This window comes from Hypomesus transpacificus, chromosome 7 (assembly GCF_021917145.1).
Source record: "Hypomesus transpacificus isolate Combined female chromosome 7, fHypTra1, whole genome shotgun sequence".
Classification (NCBI taxonomy): domain Eukaryota; kingdom Metazoa; phylum Chordata; class Actinopteri; order Osmeriformes; family Osmeridae; genus Hypomesus; species Hypomesus transpacificus.
In genome coordinates this window covers 7,993,487-8,020,434 of record NC_061066.1, presented here as the reverse complement: position 1 = coordinate 8,020,434, position 26,948 = coordinate 7,993,487, and the positions used below count along the sequence as shown (strand labels likewise).

Below are 26,948 nucleotides of genomic sequence, written 5' to 3'. Positions count from 1 at the left end.
TAATATAGTCATATTTATTTAGCCCATACAAAATTAAGACAAATGTAGTTTCACATCAATGAATATATTTAAGAGATCAGTCAGAAGCACGTGCTATTCCAGGATGTTAGACAAACATTCTTAAAAAGTATGAATTTCCAACATCTGTTTACTCATAACCCTGTTCATTAATAAGGCATCTGCATTCGGGCAAGAGGTCATCAAAAATAACACTTCTATGAGATCATCACTGCGGCATGTACAGTAGTATGCATACACACGAAACGATTGCATATTGATGGTAATGGATATTCATGTAAGAGCTGTTATCAAGCAAGAGGAAATTCCATATGTAGTTAATGAGGATGGTAGCATCGAAACGACAGTGACCCCCCTAGTCTCTGTAAATCAAACACACGGCAAGTCCCTGTAAGACCACTGGGTGTAAAATTACGTCACTTTTAGCTCTTTAATTGCTAATATCTTTTTTAGAAAGACCACATTTATCCAATGGCATTGCAAGGCAAGACAATAGGTCCCATCGGCTATGTAAATTTAGTCAAAAGAATAATAATTAGCAAATGTGTTTTTTGGAGAGCTAAAAGTGATGTTGTAATTTTAAACCAGGTCTTGCAGGGTTAAGAGGAATACTCATTAAAGCATCAGCTAACTAATAACATCTGTAAGGTACATTTGCTTCTTGAGGTCAGGTAAGAAAGGACAACTTAGTATTTAGATTTGGAGTTTACACCAGCATCATGTTAGGAACCTCACAGGTGTGAAACCCTGGATGACCACTAGATGGAGTGTTAGTGTAGTCAGACAGCAGACCTGACCTCTCTCAGATGGAAGGCCAAAAAATCTAACCTATTTAAAATAACCAAATGTTCAGTATTTGCTGCATGATCTACAATGTTGGGAATGTTTCATCTCACAGGACATATTTGGAGGGTTAAGTTGTACACCCCAACAATTCTGGAATGTTCCAAAGGTTCTGGAGAACGAATGTGGATGGGAAAATGTTAATGGTATTTGGTCTTCCAAGGTAACTCCAAGACTGTTGATGGTCTTACTGTACACTTACATCTCTAACTGACAGTTATAAGATAGTCAAGATGCAAAATGTGTCAGTTAAAATGTAAAAATAAAATGTCAGTGCTTTATTAATAATCCAGTAAAGTTACATTCTCACTAGCTATAGTCTGGTCAAATATATCTTCTGTTATATATTTTCATCAAAGAACATTGTTCCCCATTTCAAGTTTGATGTTGACTAGTTAATACAAATTCCAGCAATATAATTCAAATATTGTATTACGAAAAAGCTCCCTTTGTGGATTTGACATTACAATGAAATACAATCAAAGAGACGTACTTCTATTCAGTATAACCTGTCGAGGCACTCTGTGGTATTCACACGGTACTGTAAAGAACCACCCAGCATTCACAAGCAGCAGTCGTTACACGCTATAGACCAGTCCACTACCGCACATTACCATGAGCCAGATTGATGCTCCATTAAAAGACGCCCTTGATTCACAGCAGGACGGTTTCCAGTTCAGAGAAAAGCATGCGTCTCCACATTGCTTGGATATAACTCACTGCTGCCAGGGAGGACAGTGGGAGTCAATGTATATTCAGTAGCAGAGAATTCTATAATGATAAAAGCTCCACTCCACAACGTGATCGTGTTTGGATTTACTCTATGGCAGGGTCACACAGGGGGTGTTTGGTCAGCCAAGGCCAATAAGGTCACAGGGTCAAAGTTCACGACTACTATGGGAGTGCAGCAGGCAAGGGGCTCCGTCAGACCGGGGGTTCAGTAAGGGTCCATCCTGATCCTTCTGTGCAGGCAGCAGGTAAACACCATCCCACAGATCTATGACACACACACACAGGGTTGTAAGTGTAAGAGAAAGGGCAATCTCCATGACAGCAAAGAGGAAGCCTGATTGCTGAGAAGGGGGAGGAGTTGGTGGGATGATGGGGTAGTAGTGTTTGGTTACTATGGGAGACACGGTGACATGCGGTCGCCGTAGCAGCAGTGATGGGTTGTGTGTGTATGTGTTTGTGTGTGACTTAACTGCATGCTTGCATGTGAGCATGCGCCTGTTTGGCTGCGTGTGTGTGACAGTGAGCATGCGTGTGCAGGGGTAAAGAACGAGGCAAACACTGAATGCTACCACTCCCTCTGTGGCCCCTGTTGGAAAGATAATCTCCTCACAAATCCTCGTTTAGCCATTTTCCCTCTGAGGAAGTTCCAACAACCTCAAAAGGCTAATCCAGTAATCCATAAATGAGATCATATGATTAGGCTGCAGGAAAGATTAGGATGAAATACTGGATTATGCTGCAGTGGTACAGGGAATAAAAAGAGCAGAAGAGGATTTGTTTGTTACATTTGAGGAGGGAAGGCTTCATGCGAATGACACGTTTGAAAGCAGGACGATAGCCCAGTGTCAGAGTTTGTGTACTCAACTAAGTTTCATAACAGCCACACCTCTTCAACCTGAAACTGGACTTCACTCCTCAGGCTTCATAACTGAGGTAAACTAGTGGACTCAAGTGGCCGCATGACTTCTACCAAATCTGTCACCTAGATACAAATACAGTCCATGTCCTCCTCATAATACTGTCTGGAATTCTGTTGAAGTCCAGGAGGCAGCTGAGGAGAGGAGAGGACATTGGAGGAGTCAAGGACAAACTCAATCCTCAACTGTCAACTGACACAGACACCCTGCCAGCAACCACACCCTGCAGAGGGACAGTCAACTGAACGGTCATTCGTTTATATCCAAATGTAATCGGTAGAAAATGATTTCCCCCCAAAACGACGTGCCATTCAACGAGAGTGTTGCTCAATAATTCAGATAACTGATTACAGAGGAACAGGTTGTCAAGAGAGGGAGAATTGTGTCCATGAATCAAAGCGCTAACAAAGACTGAATCTTACTCTTTTGGTGACTCAGCTCGCTTAAAAAAAGTTTCTATCATTTAAATTCCAATCAATACTTTGTGGGCTTTGAGAAGTGAAACTGGGTCAAGGAGGGGGGGGGGGGACGGTTTGTTTGGATAAGAGGCCGACATATCACATCTCTACTTTATACATTCAGGCCAGGCTTGTTACTTTAGTTATAAACCTTATTTGGGGGCGTGATCAATATTATTTCTTGTCATTGCGTGCCTTTTGTCATTTCCTGGCTATCGCGCACAACAAATCTAAGCTAGTCTACAAAGCTACCAAGGAGCAAGGCAGAAGGAAATAACAAACTCTGGCCAATGAGAGAAGCCCTATTGGTACTGAAAGTGACCCATCACAGCTTCCTCTGCTACGACTGAATCCAGTTTGCTCTACTCATTATTTCTCTGACTTTCCCATCAAAGACAAAGTGAATACTGTTATCAAAGCCTATTGAGCCAGACAGTCATACAGCATTGAGTATGGACACAAGCAAGTTACTGCACAGCTCACTGCAGCGATGGGGTGGCCCTGTGTGAGAGACAGGCAGTGCTTACCACAGAGAGAACACATGCCAACACACGCACAACACCACAACGCAAAGCACAGTCGCAGGGGGTCTGAGCATGCAGACAGGCAATAAAGAACGACAGTTCCCACAATGCACTCCGACCTTGTCCTGTCCCGGTTGAGCAGGGACCAAACAGAGGCTAGCCAATCACACGGCTGAGAAGTCTTCCTCTTCTTTATAGAGCAGATAGATAAAGCAGCCCGTCAACACTGCCCCAGCCAGCTGCAGGAGTGTAGTACCACACACACACACACACACACAGGCAGGCGCACACACAGGCACACACACAGGCACACACACACACACACACAGGCAGGCACACAGGCACACACACACACAGGCAGGCACACAGGCACACACACACACACAGGCAGGCGCACACACAGGCACACACACAGGCGCACACACACACACAGGCAGGCGCACACACACACACACACAGGCAGGCGCACACACAGGCACACACACAGGCACACACACACACACAGGCAGGCGCACACACACACACAGGCAGGCGCACACACAGGCACACACACCAAAGGACAGTTAGTGTGGCACACAGGAGAGGGAGGAAAAACTGAAGGACAACAAAGAAACAGAAAAAAAAACCACACAATTTGATTCAAAAGTTACGACGAGAGGAATACAAGACGAACGGACATTAATAACTGACAGGAAGTGACATACATTAAAGTGAAACCCCAGAGCAGGAAGCCTCTTGAGCATCTAAGATGATATAAACAGGCCATCAGTCAAGACAACCTTAACACACATGGGAACTAAATCAGTTCGATCAAATAAGCTCTCTTAACAGACCTCATTGTGTATTTGGTTATTTTGTGTGTGTAATAATGCATGCAGAGGAACGTTAAGTCACAAACAAAGGATTTCTAAGGGAGTGGTTTCCTGTTAATGAAATGTTTTAGTCCGACATCCCCATGTCAACAGTTACCAGGGTGACACGATCAAATGACTGACTTGCAAGTGGAATTTCATTGGTTGAAGCAGCTGGGCTCTGGGAATACTGGTGGAACACAAAGGTCGGAACTAACATTAAAATGATTGTTTCAGTGGGGGCTACATTGTATGCGACCCCACAAAATCCCCAGTAGGGAGTTTTCAAAGGAAGTGTGGAAGGCCGTCTTCCTGTCACCAGGTGTGGCTGTAACTCCCACATCTTTAGGAAGGCTGTGATATTTCTGACCCTCCACAAACCATCCATGAACAGCAGCATGGCTCCTGTCAGAGGGAGCAACCTTCACCCAGCTGAGCTCTGACAGAGGGAGCAACCTTCACCCAGCTGAGCTCTGTCAGACAGCTGAGCTGGGGATGGGCCACAGGGATCGATACGGCTCGGGAGGTTTACGTGAGACCTTGCTTCACGGAACAGGTCGATGCTAGCTGGAGTGCAACCGTCCCATTTCCTGAATTATTACAAACCTTTTGAGGAGGGAGAGAGAGGGAGATCAAGAGAGAGGGAAGGACAGATAAGGTAGAGACAGAAAGAGAGAAAGAAAGGACAGGGGCAGAGCCTTGCTCGATGGGAGGGAGAAAGTAAACGTTTCCAGACATCTTCAATGGGGCCCAGGAATCATGGCTTAAGAGCTCTGGACTGAAGGTAAATTTAATAACAGACCTGAGTGGAATCAGATAACAGCCCAGAGACAGGAACGGACAGACAGGAGTGCATTCGTGGCGTTCTGCTCTGACCCGTGTCAGGACTGAATGGGTGCATTTTGGGAAATGGAAAGGCCAGTCTCGCTGCGCTTACACAAGCTCTCTCCCTGTCTCTCGCTGATCCCAGGCTTCATTCAGCCGTATGAAGGACAGAGCAGCAGCCATCGTTCAAACTAGAAACCTTGGTGAGCCCCAGCCCGTGCCTGTCCAGGTGTGTGGATGTGGAGGAGGGCCTACCTGCAGACAGGCTACGCCGATGCCCACCGCGCCGATGATCAGCAGGTGATCCGTCAGGAACTGCTCCAGCTTGGTGATACAGCCCCCCTGTAGGACAAAGGTCAGGAGTCCACTTCCACAAAACACATACAATCCCTATTTTGAAGCTATCAGATATAAACCATATCAAAATGACAGCAGGTCAGCTTGACATGCAGTGTGTGTGTGTGTGTGTGTGTATGAAAGGAGAGACGCGACACTGCGGCAAATCAGCTTCAACATAATAAAGGGCTTTCAGCGCTTCAGGGGAGAAAAGTGTGTGTTCCATTAGGTTCAGGCTCTCAGGGGGCAGTTTCTAATGCCAGAGTATGGAGAGAAGGAGAGAGGCAGGGAGAGAGGGAGGGAGAGAGGGGAACAGAGACAGACAAAGAGAGGGAGAGAGGGATAGAAAGAGAGAGAGAGAGAAACTCAGTAACCTCCTAGTTTCCTTTGTGTTGAAGTGCATTCCTCCAGTTGATTCCTACTTGGCTTTTGCTACTCATGTGAGATTCTAGTCCAGGTGAACAGAGCACCTTTCACCTCTAGTCTAGCGTGGGGCGTTTCCACACAGCAGGAGGTAGTGACACATTAACCTGCAGATGTTCCACCTCACTCAACAACAGGAACAAAAACCTTTCAGACGTTTCAGACAGGTGAGGCAAAACTTTGAGAGTGGGGGAGTGAGATGAGACAACTTCTGACGAGTACATATTTGAGCACCGTCCTTAAATCGTGGGCTGGAAGAGTTTTATCGAGGAGAGGTTCACTTTAGTTTCCCCCCTCTAAACGGGCTGAGGAGTGGCGAGTGGGTGAACTGGAGACGTCTGAAAGAGACTACGTCTTCCCCAGTTCTGGGTGTCAGAGATAAAAAGCAGCGACACCTCAAAACCTTTTCTTCATTTCCCCGGAGAGCGTACACTGTTGGAGCCAAGTATCAAGTCAGCCTGGCAAACCCAACGCTGTCTCACTTCTCATCCTACTTACGCGCCAATCTTGTTTGAGTTTTACAAAAACACAAAGGAAAGGGAGAGGTTTACTCAGCGGTACAGACCCAGATGAAACACGATACATTAAAGATTACATTAAAGACTGCTCGTGGTTGAAATAATATCAAACGTCTCTGGTCTGTGATATATTTCATTAAGACACTTCCTCTGCTGTGGAAAAGGCAGATGGCTCTAAAAGCAACTCCACACTGTGATCCGATGGGTTCGGATGAGTTAGGATCCATTAGCAATGACCAGAAAGGTCTTAAACATTAATATCCTGTTCCATCTTAGTAGAGATGTTTCTCTTCAGCCACTGCAGCTCAATGGTAGAGAACATCGATATAGCATCCTTTTATCTTCATAAAGGACACTTGTTGATCTCTCCAAGCATCTATCCCTACATAGGAAGTCAGGTGGCTGAGCGATCAGGGAATCGGGCTAGTTATCAGAAGGTTGCCGGATCAATTCCCGGCCGTGCCAAATGACGTTGTGTCCCTGGGCAAGGCACTTCACCCTACTTGCCTCGGGGGGAATGTCCCTGTACTTACTGTAAGTCGCTCTGGATAAGAGCGTCTGCTAAATGACTAAATGTCATGCATACATCACATCTCCACCTTGTAGATATCAGATATGTATCTATCCATCGTACATTCCTCCACCTTGTAGATATCAGATGTTTATCCATCCATCGTACACACCTCCACTTTGTAGATGTTGGATGTTTATCTACCCATCCATCCATCGTACACACCTCCACCTTGTAGATATCAGATATTTATCCATCCATCGTACACACCTCCACTTTGTAGATGTTGGATGTTTATCTACCCATCCATCCATCGTACACACCTCCACCTTGTAGATATCAGATATTTATCCATCCATCCATCGTACACACCTCCACCTTGTAGATGTTGGATGGGTGGTCTCTCCTTCCACATAGAGGAGTGATGGTCTTACAGCAGCTGTCAGGAACCAGCCTGCCTTCCTTCTCCTGTGAGGTCACGTACACGCTGTGCAGCCAATCATAAGAGTTGTTGCTGCCACAGCACTTGAACTACAGGACAGACCAAAATCTGAATCACTTGTTGAAACAACACAGTCTTTCCTGTAACAAATATAATGTTGGTGGTTCGCATAGTAGGACAGTGATGTGTGCTACAGTGTAGAGATGGTTATGAGGGTCTATGTGAAGGCATTAAAGTTTAATGATTAAACCATTGTGACTTCTGAGGGATTGTGGGAAGTGTAGTCCTTACGTCCTGCTGTAGCCTGTCCACGGCCAGAGTGATGGAGTCCTTCCCAGGCTGAGCGTAGTTCTCCGTCATGGTCTGGTTCAGATTCAGCTTCAGCTCCTCGCTGAGCTGGGAGGGAGAGAGGGGCGACGTGAGAGGATGTGTGTGTCCGTGTGTGTGGTGTGTGTGTCTGTGGCTGTAAAGAGCGAGAACAGATGATATATGAAATCAGGGGTGATTGTGTCACTGAAGGCCTGTGTGTGTGTGTGTATGTTCTTATCTTTAAATGGATCTAATCTGCAGCTCCACTCTATATCCATCAAGATGAATGAGGGCGGTAGACAGAGGATATTGCTACGCTTTTCTTTCTTTTGACTGGAAGTAGAGTGACAGGCAGACGTATCGGAGATAAGAAGGACTCAACTGAGGATCCCTGGAGAGTGAAGTGTGTGGGGGGGTGTGGGGGGGGTGTGTGGGGGGTGTGGGGGGTGTGTGGGGGTGTGTGTGGGGGGGTGTGTGGGGGGGGGTGTGTGTGAGGGGGTGTGGGGTGGTGTCTCGAGAGCTGAGTCACCCAGATACACCAACTAGAACAGTGGTTCCCAACCCTGGTCCTCAGGGACCCCCTGTCCTGCATGTTTTAGATGTTTCCCTGCTCCAACACACCTGATTCAAATGAATGGGTCGTTATCCAGCTCTGCAGAAGCCAGGCTTCTGAGAGGAGAGGAGGTTTCACAGGGTGTGGAGGGGAGGTATGTAGGACAGGGAAGAGAAGAAAGGGTGTGTGACAGTGTGGATCCAAGAGACAGGACAAGCAGATGACTGGAGAAGAGGACGGAATAGCAGAACACAGGGGGAACACAGATGAGATGTGGAGAGAGAATGGTGTAAAATGTGTAATATAAAACAATTGGGTTTTTTCGAGTTGTTCTGTTGTTGCCTACGCCACTCAGCCTCGGTGGCTACGGCCGAACACCACCCGTGGTATATTCCTCAACAACCCCACTCGCACTATATTGCTTTAATATGTGTTGTCCATCTAAATGTAGCTATTTACTTGGGTTGTTTTTGTTTTGATTTGTCGTTTTCTGTTCTTGACACTTTGCTGTTACCACATGTTCCGGAAAATACTGACTGTCGTTCCTTATGTTGTTTTTGAATGGTGTTGTTGATGTATGGTTGTCTGTTGTTGTGCCTCTTGCTTTGGCAATACGGTTGTAATGACTGTCGTGCTAATAAAGCTAAATTGAATTGAAAAATTGAGTTTGGAGGGTGGAGGAGATGAGAGGGCAAACAAGACAACACCAAGGACAGGGAGTGAGAAGGTGGAGATTGACAGAAAGAGAGAGAGAGAGAAAGACATAGGGTCGGGGAGGGGAGAGGGAAAAGAGAGAATATAAAAGGGAAGGTCAAACTAAAATAAAAGGGAGACAAAGAGAATATAACGCGGAGAGGGGGGGAGGGGGAGAAGAGAGAGAGGGAGGGATACAGCTGTGACTCACCCGCTGGTAGTACACATAGGCCAGGACTCCAGCCACCAACTCAATCAGGAAGATCAGCAGCAGGCAGGAGAAGTACTGCAGAGAGAGAGAGAGAGGCAGAGAGAGAGAGAGGCAGAGAGAGAGAGAGGCAGAGAGAGCGAGAGAGGCAGAGAGAGCGAGCGAGCGAGGAGGAAGGGAGGGGGGAGAAAGTGAAATGGTAAATAACTGTAGTATCAACATACAGAACACAGGAAACAGATCAATAGAACCTTTCTTTCCAACGGTCACCCTTCAGAACATCACGACCACGCATCATCGCCCTTTTCGGAAAATGCCAGTTTTATTGTGACATCCTGATTTCAATGTTTCTTCCTCTCACATTGTTTCGCATCCATTACTGGGAGACAGAAGAGGAAAAGCGAGACGGCCTAAGAGTCGCTGACAGACACAAGACGCGTTTTTCAGAGGAGGATGACTTCAAACGGAGAGAATGATGAAGAGATGAACAGATGGAGAGAGAGAAAGGATGGAGAAAGAGGGCTTGATAGTCGATGGCCCTTTTAAGGTGTCGACTGTCAAACGCATCAGGAGTTTGACACGGAACTCATCTCCGTTTCCCTGGGAACAGAATGACAGGGACGCAGAAGGTGAAAGGTCATTCAGACAGTATGTTCTGTCCTCACAGCAGCAGCTCTACAATCACAGCAATATTCATGAATTCATAACAGCTTTGATATGGAGATGATCAAAGATTACTCCACATTCAGGGGTTATTGTGTCGAAGCAATCCAGTATCACACAGCCAACGAACTCGCTCACGATTACATCGACGTAAATTAGATCTGTTAAGTAACATAGAACATAAATGTAATTCTTTATTAAATGGCATCCTTTATGATAAATGACTGTGTGGTCGACACAGGTCAATCAGCGAGCATGACACGGCAAACATTATTAGTATTCTATAAGAGACAGACTCAAAATAACCCATCATCTGAGGGAGTGCCTTAGCTGCCTCATTAGTAAATTACTGCACAGGCCTCATCAACATCCACTATCAAAGCAAAAGGAAAAAAGCCACTGAAGTCATTTTTTCTCTCCTACAAGCGTTTTGTTTTAAAAAAACATGCATCAAAAAAGGCAGGGGGATATTCTGAAAACAGCAGAGCTAACAAGCGCTGCTCGCCCACGCAGCACAACACTGACAGACTAGCGCTTGGCAAGCTCGTCAGATCAAGACCTACAACCTTACACACACACACACACACACACAGAACAAACATTCTGCACTCACACACATTTCAAAACACACACTAAACACAAACACACACACACAGAGTGGCTAATTAGTGAGAGACTGGACAGGAAGTGTTTGACAGCGATGCTTCACAGAGGGACATTGCAGAGGGACATTGCAGAGGGACATTGCAGAGGGACATGAATGAGGGCCATGACAGAGGGACATGACAGAGGGACAGCTGCTCACTGACAGCCTCCTCACATGTAGCCAGGCTGCGCTGGTGGAAAACAAATGATGCTGAAGACTGCTGTCGCACAACAGCAAGGGGAGCAATCATTAGAAGCAACATTAAACGCTACACCAGTTACTGAGACTTATCCAGACATGCATCCAGTTGGCAGGGCTCAAACGCCCACCATCTCAAACTATTCACACCCTTTGGTTCGGTGTCCATTAGACCTTGCTGTACTGGTCTGTTGAAGCTCAAACTCTACATGTAAATACACAGTAGAGTAACCACAAACACACTTCATCTCCATACCCTTATCAACTCCAACAGTATATCCGATCAACTCCCTGATGCATAATTTTAACAGAACACATTTTGTCCTGAATTTATTCCAACCACATCCTCTACCCTTTCCTCCCAACCTCCCCCAACCTTTCTTTCCCCATGCCCCCCTTACCCCATCCCTCCCTCCCCCACCCCTCCCTCCCTCCCCTTCATTTATCACCTAGATGGCCGCTCTATAAATAGTCCTGCCATTGCCCCCCCCTCCCGCCTGCACTCTCCTCTCCTCTGTCTCTTTAAAAGAATGAGGACAGTAAGGGCCTTGTCAGACCATTTGTCAGTTAACAGCAGTTAGCCAGAGGTACTGTGCACGGCCTCCCCAGAGGCTGAGGAACACACTGCAGCAGAGACAGATCTGGCAGAGGAGAGGCCGTCCATGAGACCGGCTTCATTGAGGTTATGAGTCAGGGGGTGTGGAGCGAGGGTTATGAAGGGAGGAGCCAGAGGTAGGGTTTAAATTAGACACGCGTCTTGTGGATAAAGGTGTGCGAGTGTGATTGAGGTGGAACAAACTAAGTCGTTCTGTTATATTAAGACTATACGCTTCCAGGTCATTGAAAGTTCTCGATCTTGTTTAATTCTGTTGAAAGCTAGGCTAAGACTGCAGATGTTCCATTTTCTTTTTTCACAAACACACCTAAACCCCAAAACGTAAGACCCAGGGGCCTTCTGAAACCAGGGAGCTAGAGTAGTCCCCCTGCCCAGGAAGGGCTCTCTCACCGTGGCCAGGCAGCTCCTCTGCTCCCTGATGACAGCACAGCAGCCCAGGAAGCCTGTGACCATGACCAGGACCCCGGCCAGGATGAGGATGTAGGCCGACACAGCGAAGGTGCTGGAGGCCAGCAGACTCAGGTAGTCACTCTTCTCTATCAGGGTCCACACGCCCACGCCCAGCACCGCCACACCCCCCACCTGTAGGGGAGGGAAGGGAGGGAGAGATGTGTGGTTTGGAGGGTAGAGGAGATGAGAGGGCAAACAAGACAACAGCAAGGACAGGGAGTGAGAAGGTGGAGATTGACAGAAAGAGAGAGAAAGAGACAGAGGGTCGGGGAAAGGGAAGAGAGAATATAAAAGGGAAGGTCAAACAAAAATAAAAGGGAGACAAAGAGAATACAATGCCGAGAGCGGGGGAGGGAGAGACAAATAGAGAAATATGACACAACGAGAGCCGGGGATCAAAGTGTTGTCTAGACCGCGATGATTAATCTCTGCAACCAATCCCGGACACACCCCTGGATGTTGCATTGTCCTGGTGGGTTCTTACGCTGTTTTTCCCATCACTGTCAAGGGTGAACGTGCAGGAAATGCCTGAGAGAGTTTCTGCCAGTTATCGTCCCATCCCTTTTCCTTCCCCTGTAACAACACAACAACTGAGTGTTCCAGCCGGCTGGCCTTGGTCACACTGCCAGGAGACGGGCACCAGTCGAGAGCTCAACAGCCCCATTAGATTTGATCCTTAAAATATACTTAAGAGTTTTAGCAGGGATTCTATTTGGGTCGATCTGTGCTTCAATCAAGCTAGGAAAAACAATGGTTAACGATTTGAGGAACATCTTTAATCATTATCAGGGCATTTAATCTGTATGGAGAGGGGGTAAGGGTTCTTCCAGGGTTTCTAAACCAACAACAAAGGGCCAGAGGATGAAGGGCACAGCAAAAGGTCCAAATATCTTCAAACTCTTCATAGTGAGATAAACGCAGCGATCTTCTGGCTATCGTCTTTCCCGACTATTTCTGTATTCCTATTTTCCACCCACTGTTCACTCTTTAAGCTCTCCAGAGCCTTTCTCAGTCCCGCCTCTGTGCCCAGTAGACTGAAGAGTTTTCAGGCCTGAGGGCTCAGTATCCACAGTGTTTCAAACTAACTGTCAAATTAAATATTGAACCAACAAGCCTGCCTGAGAGGAGGCTTCATACAGAGTACCTCACTGCCACAAAGGCAGGACCTAAATAATACATTTAATCTGAGCCAAGTCCATTTTTTACAATCTCTCTGCCTCACTAAATCTCCTCCCTCCTTTCCCTCTCTCTTCTGTTTGGGATGAATCGCTATGCTGATAGGAGAGAATAGACCGCAACGACAGACAGTAATTATTAGGATGGATGCCACAGATATCAAAGGGCACCTGCGCTTCAGGCACGCTGTGTCACACCCCTAGCTGGTACTCACCCAAAACAGGAAGTTGAAGACAAATAGGAGGTACTTGAAGCAGACTGTCATCCAGTCCTCCTGGTTATCTTTGTACGAGGCAGACATCTCCCTGGTCCAAACTCTGGGAAGACAGGAAACAGAACCAAAATGGACAATGGTTGGATGGTTTAAAAAATGTTTGCATAACATAAAAAAATTGAATCCTGTTACCAGCTAACAACGCATTCGGGCAGGTCGCTTGAGGGCTTACAAGAGTTCTTCCAGAAGTTAACTGACATTTGTGAATGACTAACCAAAAAACAGACAGTTTCGAAAGCGAGGAACTGTTTCAACAAACCTCAACAAGGGTGTGGATGGTCGTAAAGGTTTGTTTGGAGAGAAGATAATGACAAGGCCCAGACAGACAGAGACGAGAGCAAACAGAGGAACTCTCAGTTGAAAACGATGGTCCCTCTTTCACACTCTGATAAGCAGCTGTGTCGTTGTGTCAGCCTAGCGAGGCTGATTCCCCTCACACTTACTGCACACTTTGTGCAAAGGTGTCAAGTGTCAAAACAATAGCTTACCGCCGGCGCCAAAAATCATTATTTTTTGTTGCAAGACATCAGGCTACACAACACACACGTTTCACCATCTCCTGACTGACAGACACACTGAAGGCCTTAGATTGACACATCCGACTTGACAACCGCGTTCCAGCTGAGCTTCTAGTCGATTTTTAAATAAGGCCATGTATCTCACTCTCTCAGCTTTCTGTAACTGGACAGTACAACAAACCAGTCTAAGCACCCGTCTACAGGAGGCAGTCAGTCCTGCAGATTAGCTGCCAAACCCTGAAGGACTTGACTCCAATGCATTAAAAAAACGTTTAGGATGATTAGGTATTCTTCTTACTATGCGCATCCACAAACAGAAATCCATTATAGATTGCGGTGGGTCATCTATAAATACTGTTCATAAATCATTAATCAAGTGCACACTTGTGCCACTGTAAACAAAATCCTTGTTGATGCAGAGCACTTCCTGTGCCGCATGCCCACATCAGATCAATCGGCCAATCACTAGGCAGGCAGAGATGCTAGTGGATGCCTAAAGAGGCTTCTGTTTGTTTGTGTTGAAGCTAGGAGCAACAATGACGTCCCGTGAGACGTTCTAAGCAGCTGGTAATTATAGATTAGGATGTCCATCCTAACCAACAGACTATGAACACTTCCCACCATGACACAACACGTGCTTGCTGTTAAATAGAGACAGGACTTCAGCAATATAAAAGTATAATAAAATATTTTTTTTAAGTTATTGGAGATGTCAAAATGAAGCCTTATGTTGGGTCACTGTAGCATGTGGGCTGATCTCGGGGTAGTTTCAGGGCAAGAGGATCTGTAACCTTCCTGTTTTCTCCTGCTACCCCAGCCTGAGCCAGCAAGAGAAGATACCACCATTTCCAAGTCTCAAGACTCGAAAGTTCCACGTAGCCTACTGTAGCCTATTGTTTTTTCTTTCGGTGTAGAGGCCATAATTTATGGTTATGTCAAAACAACCTAATCCATATAATTATTTCTTAAATAAAACTAATATGAAACAATGTTGGGGAGAACATCCGAATGCAGCTCTTGTCGCTTGCATATTGGGAACGAACAACACATTTTAGGCATAATAAACCTGTTCTGCTGTAACATGTTTTTGATCTGACTTGTATAAGGACACTTCTGGTCGTGATGCAGTTCGACGATTCCGACCGCATGCGCTGCTGGGTCGGCTAAATTGATTTCTTACCAACAAAACGTAGCCTACACCGAAATGAGATGGAAATGAGCAGCACTGGGGATGTCGACAGCGTCAAATCTCTCCCTCCGGTGCAGCAAGCAGGAATATCGTTTACAGGCTCTTTCTCGCGGACTTCTACACGGTCGAACTAAAGGACTTTGACCGCAGAAGACTCGCTATAGAACCCCACTGTGCACTTCACAATAATTCGACATCTTTAATTATTATTCGCCTCCAACACATTCTAGGTACACTCGAAGGCCGACCAAAAGAAAAATAAACACCTGCGTTGGTGTTATAAACTCATTGGACAAAAGCCTGTAGGCTATAAAGTTATCGAACTCGTGTTGCTAACAGAAATGTGTAGTTAAAAAAGTGAACATTACGTTCTTACTTACCAGTCCACCGTTTGCGTTTGCAAATAAACGGATAAATAGTCCAGTTACGGTAGTAGCACGGGCTGATTCAATCAAGCTTGTTGCTCCTTGTCTCCAGTCTAGGATGGAGGGTCACTGTGGGGTGAAAAGGAAATGAAACTGCGCGAGGCTTCCCGCCCCCATTGAATTCACTGCAGCGTTTAGGTATCAGTGTCAGTATCAGTGTGTAGCTAACAGATTGATCACATAACTTCTCAAAATGCAAATTACAAGTTAGTAATATATATATTAATATTAGTATAAAAACCTGCAATTATGGCTGTATTTAAATAAGACACATTGTAAATTAGTAACATTTTGACAAATAAACTTAATTAGGCCTATGGCAGGACTTACTTGGGATCTGACTGGAAACAGATTTTGAATTCTGGGAAATGAAAAATATCATGTAGGCCTAGACATTGTATATTCTCACCAAGTGGTCAATGACAATGCAGGCAGTTGTATCATCAAATTGCTCTTTATTATGCAAAGTAATTTGTTGACTGAGTGGCAAACGTTTGACTCCCCAGGCTATTTGACAGTTCAGAGATGACAATAGTTTTTAAAAAGTCATTTATTGACAGACTGCTGAGCGAGTGAAATGTAGGTGGGCTACGCAATGCATGTATAATGCGCAGAGAAAATGCAATCGTGTGAGTGGGAGGCGTAGAGAATGGACTCTTGTTTGGGTTCATAGGTCACTTCCCGTACCGAATTTAGAACCACCCAAGTCGATTAACTCTTGGCGTGGTTTTGCGCCAATCAAAAAAAAAAAAAAATATATATATATATCTTTTCTTTTGTTAAGAGAAAGCAGCAAAATCCTAAATATGCACCTTATTCTAACCATAAATGACTTTCTAAAAAAGGCATAGTTTGCACGGCTTGGAAACCTACGACAATTGCGAGCCCTTTAATCTTTAACGGGCTACTATGAATAGCTGACTGACTACTAACTGCATTTACATTGTCATTTAGCAGACGCTCTTATCCAGAGAGACTTACAGTAAGTACAGGAACATTCTCCCAGAGGCAAGTAGGGTGAAGTGCCTTGCCCAAGGACACAACGTCATTTTGCACTGCTGGGAATCGAACCAACAACCTTCTTAGCCCGACTCCCTAACCGCTCAGCCATCTGACCCCAAACTAGAAAATGCTGTGTCATTTACTCCGTTTGTATTCATATTCACCTTTCAGTTGCAAAAACAAAAACACAGACGGTATGTTGGTGTAACCAGGGTGAAACAGCGTTTTTTAGTTGTGTTGAAATGTCACCAATGCTGATTTAAATGTACCAGTATATGTTTAGGTACATTTGGTAACCTGTTCCTTTGTTGATGTGTTTTTGTACCTGTACTGTAGCTTTAAGAGAAGTCCGTGTTTTGTGACGTGTGTGTGGCGCCAAAGCTCAGAAGGCTTTTTACTGTCTGAGCGGAGGTATGTTGTTGTGTTTCTCGTCATATTTTAGCATATAGGTCGTTTTGTGTACAATGAAAATGTTTAATGTGTAACTAAGTGTGTTGTGAATTAAGTGTGTGAACATGTTACAGCGCTGTTTTGTTAGCTAGCACTTAGTAAATGCACTTTTTGAGAGTTTTTGTTGTGTACATGTGCGTCCGGGTATTACAGTGTTTCCTCTTTATTTGTTTGCTAGGAGGGAATGTTGGTCCCGACTACGACCGTTTATACTATTGACACGTTGGTTTCTTTGGCTCATACAGGTATGAATGTTTTATGTTCTTTATATTATCGATGCTGGTTATGTTTGTGTATATGCAGTGAAGTGCATCTAGTATGTTATTCTATTTATTTTCATATTATTTTATACGTCGGCAGAAGGCTTTTTACTGTCTGAGCGGAGGAGGGAATGTTGGTCCCGACTACGACCGTTTATACTATTGACACGTTGGTTTCTTTGGCTCATACAGAAGCGAATAAATGAGAGAAAGCCAGCCTCCTTTGTGGTCCAGTCTCCCATCCTTCCATTCATCCAACATTCACACCCCCCCAGAACACAACGCAGACGATTACGCCGTTAACGGATGTGCACTTCTATATATTAACACAAGAACTGTTGCACACCCGTTACATTGGTGCCGTGACCTTTCAAGGATTGGTTTAAAGGACGACATCACCTCGTTCGCCGAGGAAGCTGCTGCCACTGGCCCTTTGTGGTACTGAGGTATTTCCGTGGAGAGTGCTCAGGGTTTTATTTTATTTTGAATGGACAATTTATTTTTTTATATAGGCCTATCCACATGTGTCGATGCTGAACGAAGTAGGTGTTTGCACATTGTGGACCTTTTGTACCATCTCAGTGAACTGATTGAGTGCTAAAAAAAAAAAAAAAAAAAGGGCAGTTACAGCACGTTCGTCAATTGTGAAATGTAAAGTACTGATTTGATGCTGTATATATGTTTGCCAATTGATATGCTCTTTTAGTACTGTCATTTCGTGCTCCCAATTTATCCATTGTGATTTCATTGAACAGTTTTTTTTCTTCCATTGTGTTGATAAGGTGGCATTTAATATGGCAGAGGGCAGAACATACTCACTGGGTAGTGGTGCTGAGCGCGTTTCTTTTGAGTGCCAGTTTGGTGTGGGGAGGGGATTTTTGAATCAGCCCTCAGAAACCAGAACACCAGGGCCTGGAGTCACGGCGTTGGGCACCCCCCAGTTGACCTCAACTCGGTATGTAGACCGTGCCATGCCGAGCCACTTCAATCAGAACCCAGACTTAGGTTCGCTCATTACACAGTTAGCTGAAAAGCTGGGTGAGTCCATTACAGCTCAGCTACAGGCTGATAGGAGCACAAACAGCACAAGTATTCCTCTGCCAACAGAGACAACACTGCCTAATGTCAGTGTAGTGCTGCAATCAGCCGCAAAGGAGCCTCCCTTATTCAGGGGTGATGGCTCAGATAAATTTACAGTTCACGAGTGGGAAAATCTCATGACCCTGTATTTAAAGAGACGTGCCATCCCAGTTCACGAGCAATCCCAAGAGATCCTGGCAAAGCTTATGGGCAAAGCAGGAGATGTGGTGAGAGTAAAGCTGCGTAACACATCTATCGATCACGCTACAAATCCACATGTGATTTTTGATACTCTGAAACAACATTTCAGTGAACTATCATACTCAAGCATGCCCCTGTCAGATTTCTATAACACGCTGCCCACACCAGGTGAAGATGCTATGGAGTATTGGGTTAGGCTAAATAAAACGGTGGATGTAGCTGACGAGTGCTTGAAAAGGCAGGGTCGTAGCATTGATGACCCGGGCCATGAGGTCAGCATGATGTTTATCAAACACTGCCCAGACCAGTCTCTCTACAGTGTTTTCAAGTTCGAGTCTGCTGACAAATGGTCGGCCTGTGAAATTCAAGATAGGCTCGATGAGCACATGCAGGATAAGAAATCAAGATCTGCAGCTGCAAGACCACTAAAGCCTAGTGTTGTAGAGCACAGAGCTAATTCGTGCCACGTACCTATACTTGAAGAGGCACCTCTCTTGAACACTGCTGCTCCACCGAGACAGCCTCCAGCCCCTTTGACCACTGCTGGTGTCGACAATGATTGCATGAAGAGTTTGGTAAACCTGTTGGACCGGCTGGTCACAGTGCATACCCAAGTGCCTTCCAACCCCGGCACCCAAGCTGCCATGCCACGCTCTTCCCAGAGAGTGTGCAGGGTCTGTGGGGCTCCTAATCATTCCACTTTGTCACACTGTAATCACGAGAACCTGTGTTTACAGTGCTTGTGTCCCGGTCACTGGAAGAGGGACTGTCCTCAACGGACGAACCAGCACCGCTTTCAGCACAATGGCCGTGCTGGTAACCACAACCAGCAGCCTAACCAGCGCCGCTCTCAGCCTGATGATAGCGCTGGTGGCCAGTCTCAGCAGTTAAACTGTTAAACCCACACCTTGAGGGGCCCGGTGTGGGTTACGTAAATGGAACCCCTTCTGAAACCTGTGACCTAGCTCAGTTATATGAAGAGAGCTGTGCCAATGCACCTAAGGGTACAAAAATAGCCATTCAAGCTACCCAGAGAATCAAAGCTTTCGGAGAGCTGTTTTATGCTCCAGTCCTCGTCAACCACAGTGTGCAGCTTAAAGGCATGTGGGACTCTGGCTCTATGGTATGTAGCATCAGTGAGGAAGCAGTAGAGAAGCTCAGATGTGCTGATGTTTTGCCAGAGAAGCGGTACCCCGAAGAGAACATTGTCTTGATTGGTTGTGGTGGTCTGAAGACCCAGCCTGAGGGCTTTTATGACTTGGAGATGCAGCTGTATGGTGTTCCATGTATTGTATCCACTTTGGTTGTGTCTGGCCAGCAGGATGATCTCATATTGGGCTCGAATATCATCAAATATGTCACTCATGTCCTGAAAGGTGGTGACGAGTACTGGGATCTTGCATCTTTTCATGACCATCAATCTGACCCCGAGATCGGTCACTTCTTGTCCATGTTCACAAATGTCGAGCGCTGGAAGGGGAGCGCAGTCCCTGAAAAGATAGGAACGGTTAAGCTCACCCAGGCTGTGACCCTCCTACCCAAGCATGAACACTTGGTTTGGGGCAGACTCCCTGCTAAGTCGCCTATGTCACCTGGCAGCACTGTTGTCGTGGAGCAGACCAACTCAAAAGCCATGCCACGAGGTGTCCTAGTGGGTCGTCTTGTCACACCTCTCTGGGGTGATAGATGGGTGCCAATGACTGTTGTGAACCCATCTGACAAAGCGATTACACTGAAGAGGAATTGCAAGTTGGCTGATGTGTTCCCGTGCTTGGCAGTCGAGGATCTTGATGTTTTCCAGGGCTCACAGGCAGCTTCGGAGAAAGAGCAACCTGACACTGAGAAACGACAGCATGATGCTTCTTCCGGTGCTAGTCTTTCATCCCAGTCCAGCAAAAGTCTGTCAGAGTTGGGTCTAAGCGACGTCGATGTAGCCTCATGTCAGGTTAGCGAAGCTTGTAGGTCCCAGCTCAAGCAACTGATAACTGACTATCAAGACATCTTCTCCAAGCACTCGCTTGACTGCGGTGAGGTCAAGGGTTACGCACACCGCATCCGTCTCACTGACGATCGCCCGTTTCGCCTACCATACAGGAGAGTCCCTCCAGCCCACTATCAGAAGTTGAGGCAGGCTCTCACTGATATGGAGGAAAAGGGAATCATCAGAAAGTCCACAAGCGAATATGCGTCTCCTTTGGTGATGGTGTGGAAAAAGGATGGTGGGTTGCGGGTTTGCAATGACTTCAGGTGGTTGAATGTCAGAACCATAAAGGATGCACATCCCCTGCCTCACCAGTCAGACTGTCTCGCTGCCCTTGGTGGCAACTGCTTCTTTAGCACGATGGACCTCACCTCTGGCTTCTTCAACATTCCGATGCATGAAGACGACAAGAAGTACACAGCTTTCACGACTCCTCTCGGGCTGCATGAATACAACCGCATGCCACAAGGTCTGTGTAATAGCCCTGCTTCCTTCATGAGGGTGATGACTGGTATCTTTGGGGACATGAACTTCACAAAGCTTCTGTGTTATCTTGATGACCTTCTTGTCTTTGCCCCAACGGAGGAAGAGGCTCTGTCCAGACTCGAAGCGGTGTTTCAGAGGTTGCGGGCGAACAACCTGAAACTGGCTCCTAAAAAGTGCCACCTTCTGCAGAAGCAAGTCCGGTTCCTTGGCCACATCATCAACGGTGGGGGTGTGTCCGTCGATCCAGCCAAGGTGGAAGTAATCAACAGCATGCAGGTACAAGACCTCATGGATACAGATGGATGCACGCCTTCTGTTCGAAGACTCAGATCATTCCTCGGCATGGTGTTCTACTATCAACACTTTATCCCCAACCTGTCTTCCACTGCAAAGCCGCTGTTCGCACTTACAGCTGGTCAGAAGAGGCGAGGGAAGTCAGCTAAGGGTAGAAAGCCCCAATCGGCCTACCGTAAACTCACTGCTGCGGATTGGACAGAGGAATGTGTGAGCGCTTTTGAGCACATGAAGGCCAGGCTGTTGGACTGCGTCATGCTGGCTCATCCGGACTTCGATGAACCATTTATCTTGTCAACAGATGCGTCTTTGGATGGACTTGGTGCGGTACTCTCCCAAGTGCCCCGAGGAGAATCCAAGGCCAGACCGATTGCTTTTGCGAGCAAGACCCTCAGCGCATCACAGCGGAAATATCCAGCTCACAGGCTGGAGTTCATGGCCCTGAAGTGGAGTGTGTGTGAAAAGTTTAGTCACTGGCTGAAGGGTCATAGCTTCACCATTTGGACTGATAATAATCCACTTACCTTCTAACAAAGCCGAAGCTAGACGCATGTGAGATCCGCTGGGTGTCTAAGCTGGCGTCGTACACCTTTGATCTCAAACACTTACCTGGGAAGAAAAATGTGGTGGCAGATGTCTTGAGTCGCGATCCCTTTGCGAGAACCATTGGCCAGAGGCTGCTCAAGGAGCCATATTCCACTCTGACTCAGGAAGCCGATGAGGTGGAAGGGGATTCTGTGCAGGATGTTTTCAGGCTCAGCTGCCAGTCTCAAACCCTCAGACTGGAAAACCATCCACTACCCAGGACGGGGTACGACACAGCCGAGATCAGAGCTCTCTGTCAGGCCCACTGTGCCTGGAATGACACGGCAGAGTCCAGGGCACTCTTCTTGACACAAAAAGTCCAACAACGCTCAAGTGGTCAAGATGCACTGCCCATGTTCTCTGCCCAGGAGCTACAGCTGGCTCAAGAGCAAGATCCAGTTATCTCCAGGGTGTTGCCCTTTGTTTCTGCCAGGAGACGACCGTCTAGGCGAGAAAGGCATGGTGCTGACTCGAAGGTCCTCAGATTGTTGAAGCAATGGGAAAGGCTGGAAGTCCATGATGGAGTTCTGTATCGGGTCTCAAGAGATCCAGTTTCCAAGCAGCGACGATCCCAATATGTGTTGCCTCAGAGTCTAAAGGACAAAGCACTGTCCGGCATCCATGATCTGGCAGGTCATCAGGGCCAGGATCGTACTCTTTCGCTTGCAAGACAGCGTTTCTATTGGCCTGATATGGAAAAGGATGTGAGGGCACATGTAAAATGCTGTCAGAGATGTGTGTTTGGGAAGTCACCGGAACCAGCTGCTCGCGCTCCTCTGGAGAGCATCAAGAGCTCAGCTCCAATGGAGTTAGTGTGCATGGATTTCTGGACTGCCGAAGACAGCAAGCAGCGGTCCGTTGATGTTTTGGTGGTCACCGACCACTACACCAAACTCGCTCATGCCTTCCCTTGTGCCGATCAAACGGCAAAGCAGGTCGCAAGGAAGCTTTGGGATAATGTGTTCTGTGTTTATGGTTTCCCGGCGAGGATACATTCCGACCAGGGCGCCAATTTCGAGAGCAACCTGATTGCGGAGCTCCTCCGTTTGGCTGGTGTTGCAAAATCCCACACGACAGCTTACCATCCGATGGGCAATGGGGGTACCGAGCGATTCAACCGCACCTTGGGCAACATGCTCCGAGCCCTTCCCCTAAAAGAAAAACAGCAATGGCCACAACAAGTCCAGACCCTCACGTTCGCATACAACGCCACCGTCCACGAGACGACGGGTTACGCTCCATTCTTCCTCATGTTTGGGCGTGTCCCTAGGCTGCCGGTGGACGTCATGTTCAGGCGGGTTCTGGACGACCCTGAAGTTGCTGACTACGACACATATGCAAAATCCCTGCTTTCTTGCTTGAAAAGTGCTATGGAGATCGCTCAGAAACATACTTCCTCTGAGCAGCAGCACCAGACCCGACAATACAACAAACGAGCCAAGGGCACCTTCCTGTCAGTGGGAGATCGTGTGTTGGTGTCAAATAAAGGGGGACGAGGAAAGAGGAAGTTAGCCGACAAATGGGAAGATGGAGTGTACACAGTGGTTGGAGTGAATCCAAGTATCCATGTCTACAAAATACAGGATGCCGTGGGACACACAAGAGTTGTGCACAGGAATCTCTTACTGGAAGTGAACTTCTTGCCTCTCTCTGGATTGGACCAAGCCGAGTCTGCTGATGCAACTGATCAGTCGTGGGCTGAAGAGGAGTCTGATAAGGAAGATCGCGTCTCTGATGATGATGAAATGGCTTCAGTGTCTGGAGAATTGACTCAGGGTGAACATGCCCAGGACGTGTCAGATTCCAGAGATGAAGAGGAGCTCTCAATCTCATCACTTGACGACTCACCTGAGTCCGAGTTGGCTGTTGCAGAAGAGCATGCTCAGCCTAGTCCAGCACTCTGTCCTGCTGCTGTTATCAATGACTGTCCATCCATCTCAGTCGCTCCACACAGAGACACAAGGCCAGCCCAGCATGCTGACACCTCAGGTTGCACTGACTCTCATGCACACGCTGAGGATGATGGCATTGTCAGAACACGTGCTGGAAGATTGGTGAAATCAGTGAACAGATTGATAGAATCTATGGTTCAGAAACCATTGTTTGAAAGGTCCAAGTTTTTTATGGACGGCCGTTCCCAGCTGTTTTAAAAGTTGGGCGTGACTAAGTGTTGAAAGTGCTTATGTGATACATTTTCAAAAGGAGCCAACTATGAGGTTTTATAAACCTGCAAATGTCTATGGACTATGTATTTTGGGCCAAATGCTGTGTGACGTACGAGGCGTCACATCAAACTAAGGGGAATCTAGAGATTTGATCAACCTCTTTCTTTCCTGAACCTTGTGTTAAGGTAGCTTTCAAGTTGACTATGTGGACAAGGTCCATTGTTCATTTGTGCCAGGTTGTGTCAGTGCTAGACTTTTTGTACGCCTGTGAAGACATCCTTAAATCAGGATGTTGGTGAATTTCAGGAGGGGTGTATGTAACCAGGGTGAAACAGCGTTTTTTAGTTGTGTTGAAATGTCACCAATGCTGATTTAAATGTACCAGTATATGTTTAGGTACATTTGGTAACCTGTTCCTTTGTTGATGTGTTTTTGTACCTGTACTGTAGCTTTAAGAGAAGTCCGTGTTTTGTGACGTGTGTGTGGCGCCAAAGCTCAGAAGGCTTTTTACTGTCTGAGCGGAGGTATGTTGTTGTGTTTCTCGTCATATTTTAGCATATAGGTCGTTTTGTGTACAATGAAAATGTTTAATGTGTAACTAAGTGTGTTGTGAATTAAGTGTGTGAACATGTTACAGCGCTGTTTTGTTAGCTAGCACTTAGTAAATGCACTTTTTGAGAGTTTTTGTTGTGTACATGTGCGTCCGGGTATTACAGTGTTTCCTCTTTATTTGTTTGCTAGGAGGGAATGTTGGTCCCGACTACGACCGTTTATACTATTGACACGTTGGTTTCTTTGGCTCATACAGGTATGAATGTTTTATGTTCTTTATATTATCGATGCTGGTTATGTTTGTGTATATGCAGTGAAGTGCATCTAGTATGTTATTCTATTTATTTTCATATTATTTTATACGTCGGCAGAAGGCTTTTTACTGTCTGAGCGGAGGAGGGAATGTTGGTCCCGACTACGACCGTTTATACTATTGACACGTTGGTTTCTTTGGCTCATACAGAAGCGAATAAATGAGAGAAAGCCAGCCTCCTTTGTGGTCCAGTCTCCCATCCTTCCATTCATCCAACATTCACACCCCCCCAGAACACAACGCAGACGATTACGCCGTTAACGGATGTGCACTTCTATATATTAACACAAGAACTGTTGCACACCCGTTACATTGGCTCAGTGCTTGCTTCTCCAAACCCATCTCTGTAACCCAATAAGGCCACAGGAACCATTAGGTACTGATGGACTGCTGCATGAATGGGTCTGTGGAGTGGTCCCCTGCTACAGGAACAATCAGTTACCTCAAACCACATTACTGAGAGAGTTAGTGTCCATCATGTCTGGTTTTCACCAGAGGCTAAAAGGAAGGCTGTCCTTGGATGTGATTCTAGGTAGATGCCTAAGCTTATAACTACAGGCAACACCTGTAGCCTATCCTTTAACTTATTTTAATGACCACGACTAGGTCATAGGAAGAACTAGGTGAGACTTTAGATGTCCGAATTCAACACACATTTATTTGCTATATTGGGAAGCTGTTCTGGGCACAACCCACGTCCACAGTGCAACACACAACACGTCTTTTCAGTATTGAGGCATAAAACTGAGAGACAAATGAAGACAGTAGGCCCCTAGCTCTTCAGTGTTTCCCATACAGACTAATTAGTGGCGGTGCGCCCCAGAATAAACACCAGCCGTCACATATTGTTTTTCGTTATAAACATGTTTTTAAGGCCATCTAAAACACGCAGCGTATTCGTTCAGATGCATTTCCTTACCCTGCTTTCCCTCTGTATCTGTCACTCACGCTTCTATCACATACACAGTCACAACACGTTAGCTTGGTACCTACGAACATGTCTTAATCTGCTAGACAAGTTGGTTCCCCATCGTTCTTTTGGTGAGCTGTGTCACGAGCCCACTTACCCGGAGTCATGGAGCCGACCAGCTAAATAGTTATTTAGCACGGAATATGGCTTTTCAATTAACCGCTTTGTTCACCTGGTCTACCATACGAGTTACAGAGGGGATACAGATTATATCATGCCGTTTTTTCACCTGATACGTTTAGCCTACAAACGTTTGAATTATGAAACTAATCTAACTCCATAGGGTACACGTTTGAATTATGAAACTAATCTAACTCCATAGGGTACACGTATCAGGTGAAAAAATTATCATCGGTTTAATAAGATTAACAAGCAATATTTCACCTACATGCTACCAGACGACATTGCTCGTGATCTGAAGGAGACGATGTCCGTCATTATGGAAGGTTGTTGAAGTCCACATAGACACGTTACTGTAATGTGATTGGCTACAATTGGAAGAGACGATCTGATAGGCTGCAGAGGATATCTTTTAGAAAAAATGCATTTGTGAATCTAAGCGCGTCAGGAAAGTTCCAAAAATCCACACGAACGAATGCAGGGATTCACACCAACAAATGCAGGGATTTGTAACTTGTGTTTGCCAGGTTGCAAACGAATGTGTCGTTTATTTGTGAATCGCGTTACACTTGTGAATCACGAAATACATTTGTGAATCGTGTTACATTTGTTTGAATCGTGTTACGTTTGTTGGTTTGAATCGTGTTATGTTTGTATGAATCGTGTTACGTTTGTTTGGATCGTGTTGCGTTTGTTTGTTTGAATTATGAAACTAATCTAACTCCATACACAATACTCCTCCCGACACCCGCCTTACACAGGTGCAGTCACTTAACTAATTATCAGCGCAGCCAATGACTCTGCTCTCCCTAACTTTTAGTGTTAGGGTTAGTATAGTCGTTTATTTATTGCTATCTGTATATTTAGGAATTTCACTTATTAAGCTCAGCATAGATGTAAATTTGTTCCGTGTACTTATATGTTATGTTATGCCAGGTGCTTGCGTTGTCTTGTGTTAAGAATTTCAGTGCCCAGTCTAACCTTGTGTTGTTCTGTGTACCTGACAAATAAAAGAATTGAACTTGAACTAACATCCCCCGTCACTACAATACGTTAACTTGAATTGAAAAGTTAACAGACAAGTTTTCAGACGGTTAAGGTTGTGTATGACAGAACGTAGTTTATTGGGGAGAACATTTCCTACTGCAACGTCACTGTGCGGAAGTGAAACGT

The 26,948-nt window shown here is 46.0% G+C and overlaps 1 protein-coding gene across 4 annotated transcripts; it reads right to left on the bottom strand.

Annotated features, from left to right (window-relative positions):
• tspan11 (tetraspanin 11) lies at window positions 1-26,067 on the bottom strand. Of its 4 annotated transcripts, none has more exons than XM_047022480.1 (10): window positions 26,044-26,067; window positions 15,272-15,385; window positions 13,125-13,227; window positions 11,675-11,866; window positions 9,165-9,239; window positions 7,690-7,794; window positions 7,329-7,487; window positions 5,424-5,510; window positions 3,612-3,731; window positions 1-1,858 (listed from the first exon to the last, which is right to left on the bottom strand). In XM_047022480.1, the coding sequence occupies exons 3-9, from the start codon at window positions 13,209-13,211 to the stop codon at window positions 3,657-3,659; spliced, it is 780 nt and encodes a 259-aa protein (XP_046878436.1). In that variant the 5' UTR covers window positions 13,212-13,227; window positions 15,272-15,385; window positions 26,044-26,067; the 3' UTR covers window positions 1-1,858; window positions 3,612-3,656. The 4 variants fall into 4 exon arrangements, with proteins under 4 accessions (XP_046878436.1, XP_046878438.1, XP_046878435.1 ...); XM_047022482.1 differs by lacking the exon at window positions 26,044-26,067 and adding an exon at window positions 15,647-16,042; XM_047022479.1 differs by lacking the exon at window positions 26,044-26,067 and having other exon boundaries at window positions 15,272-15,593.
• Window positions 26,068-26,948: the final 881 nt, after the last annotated feature.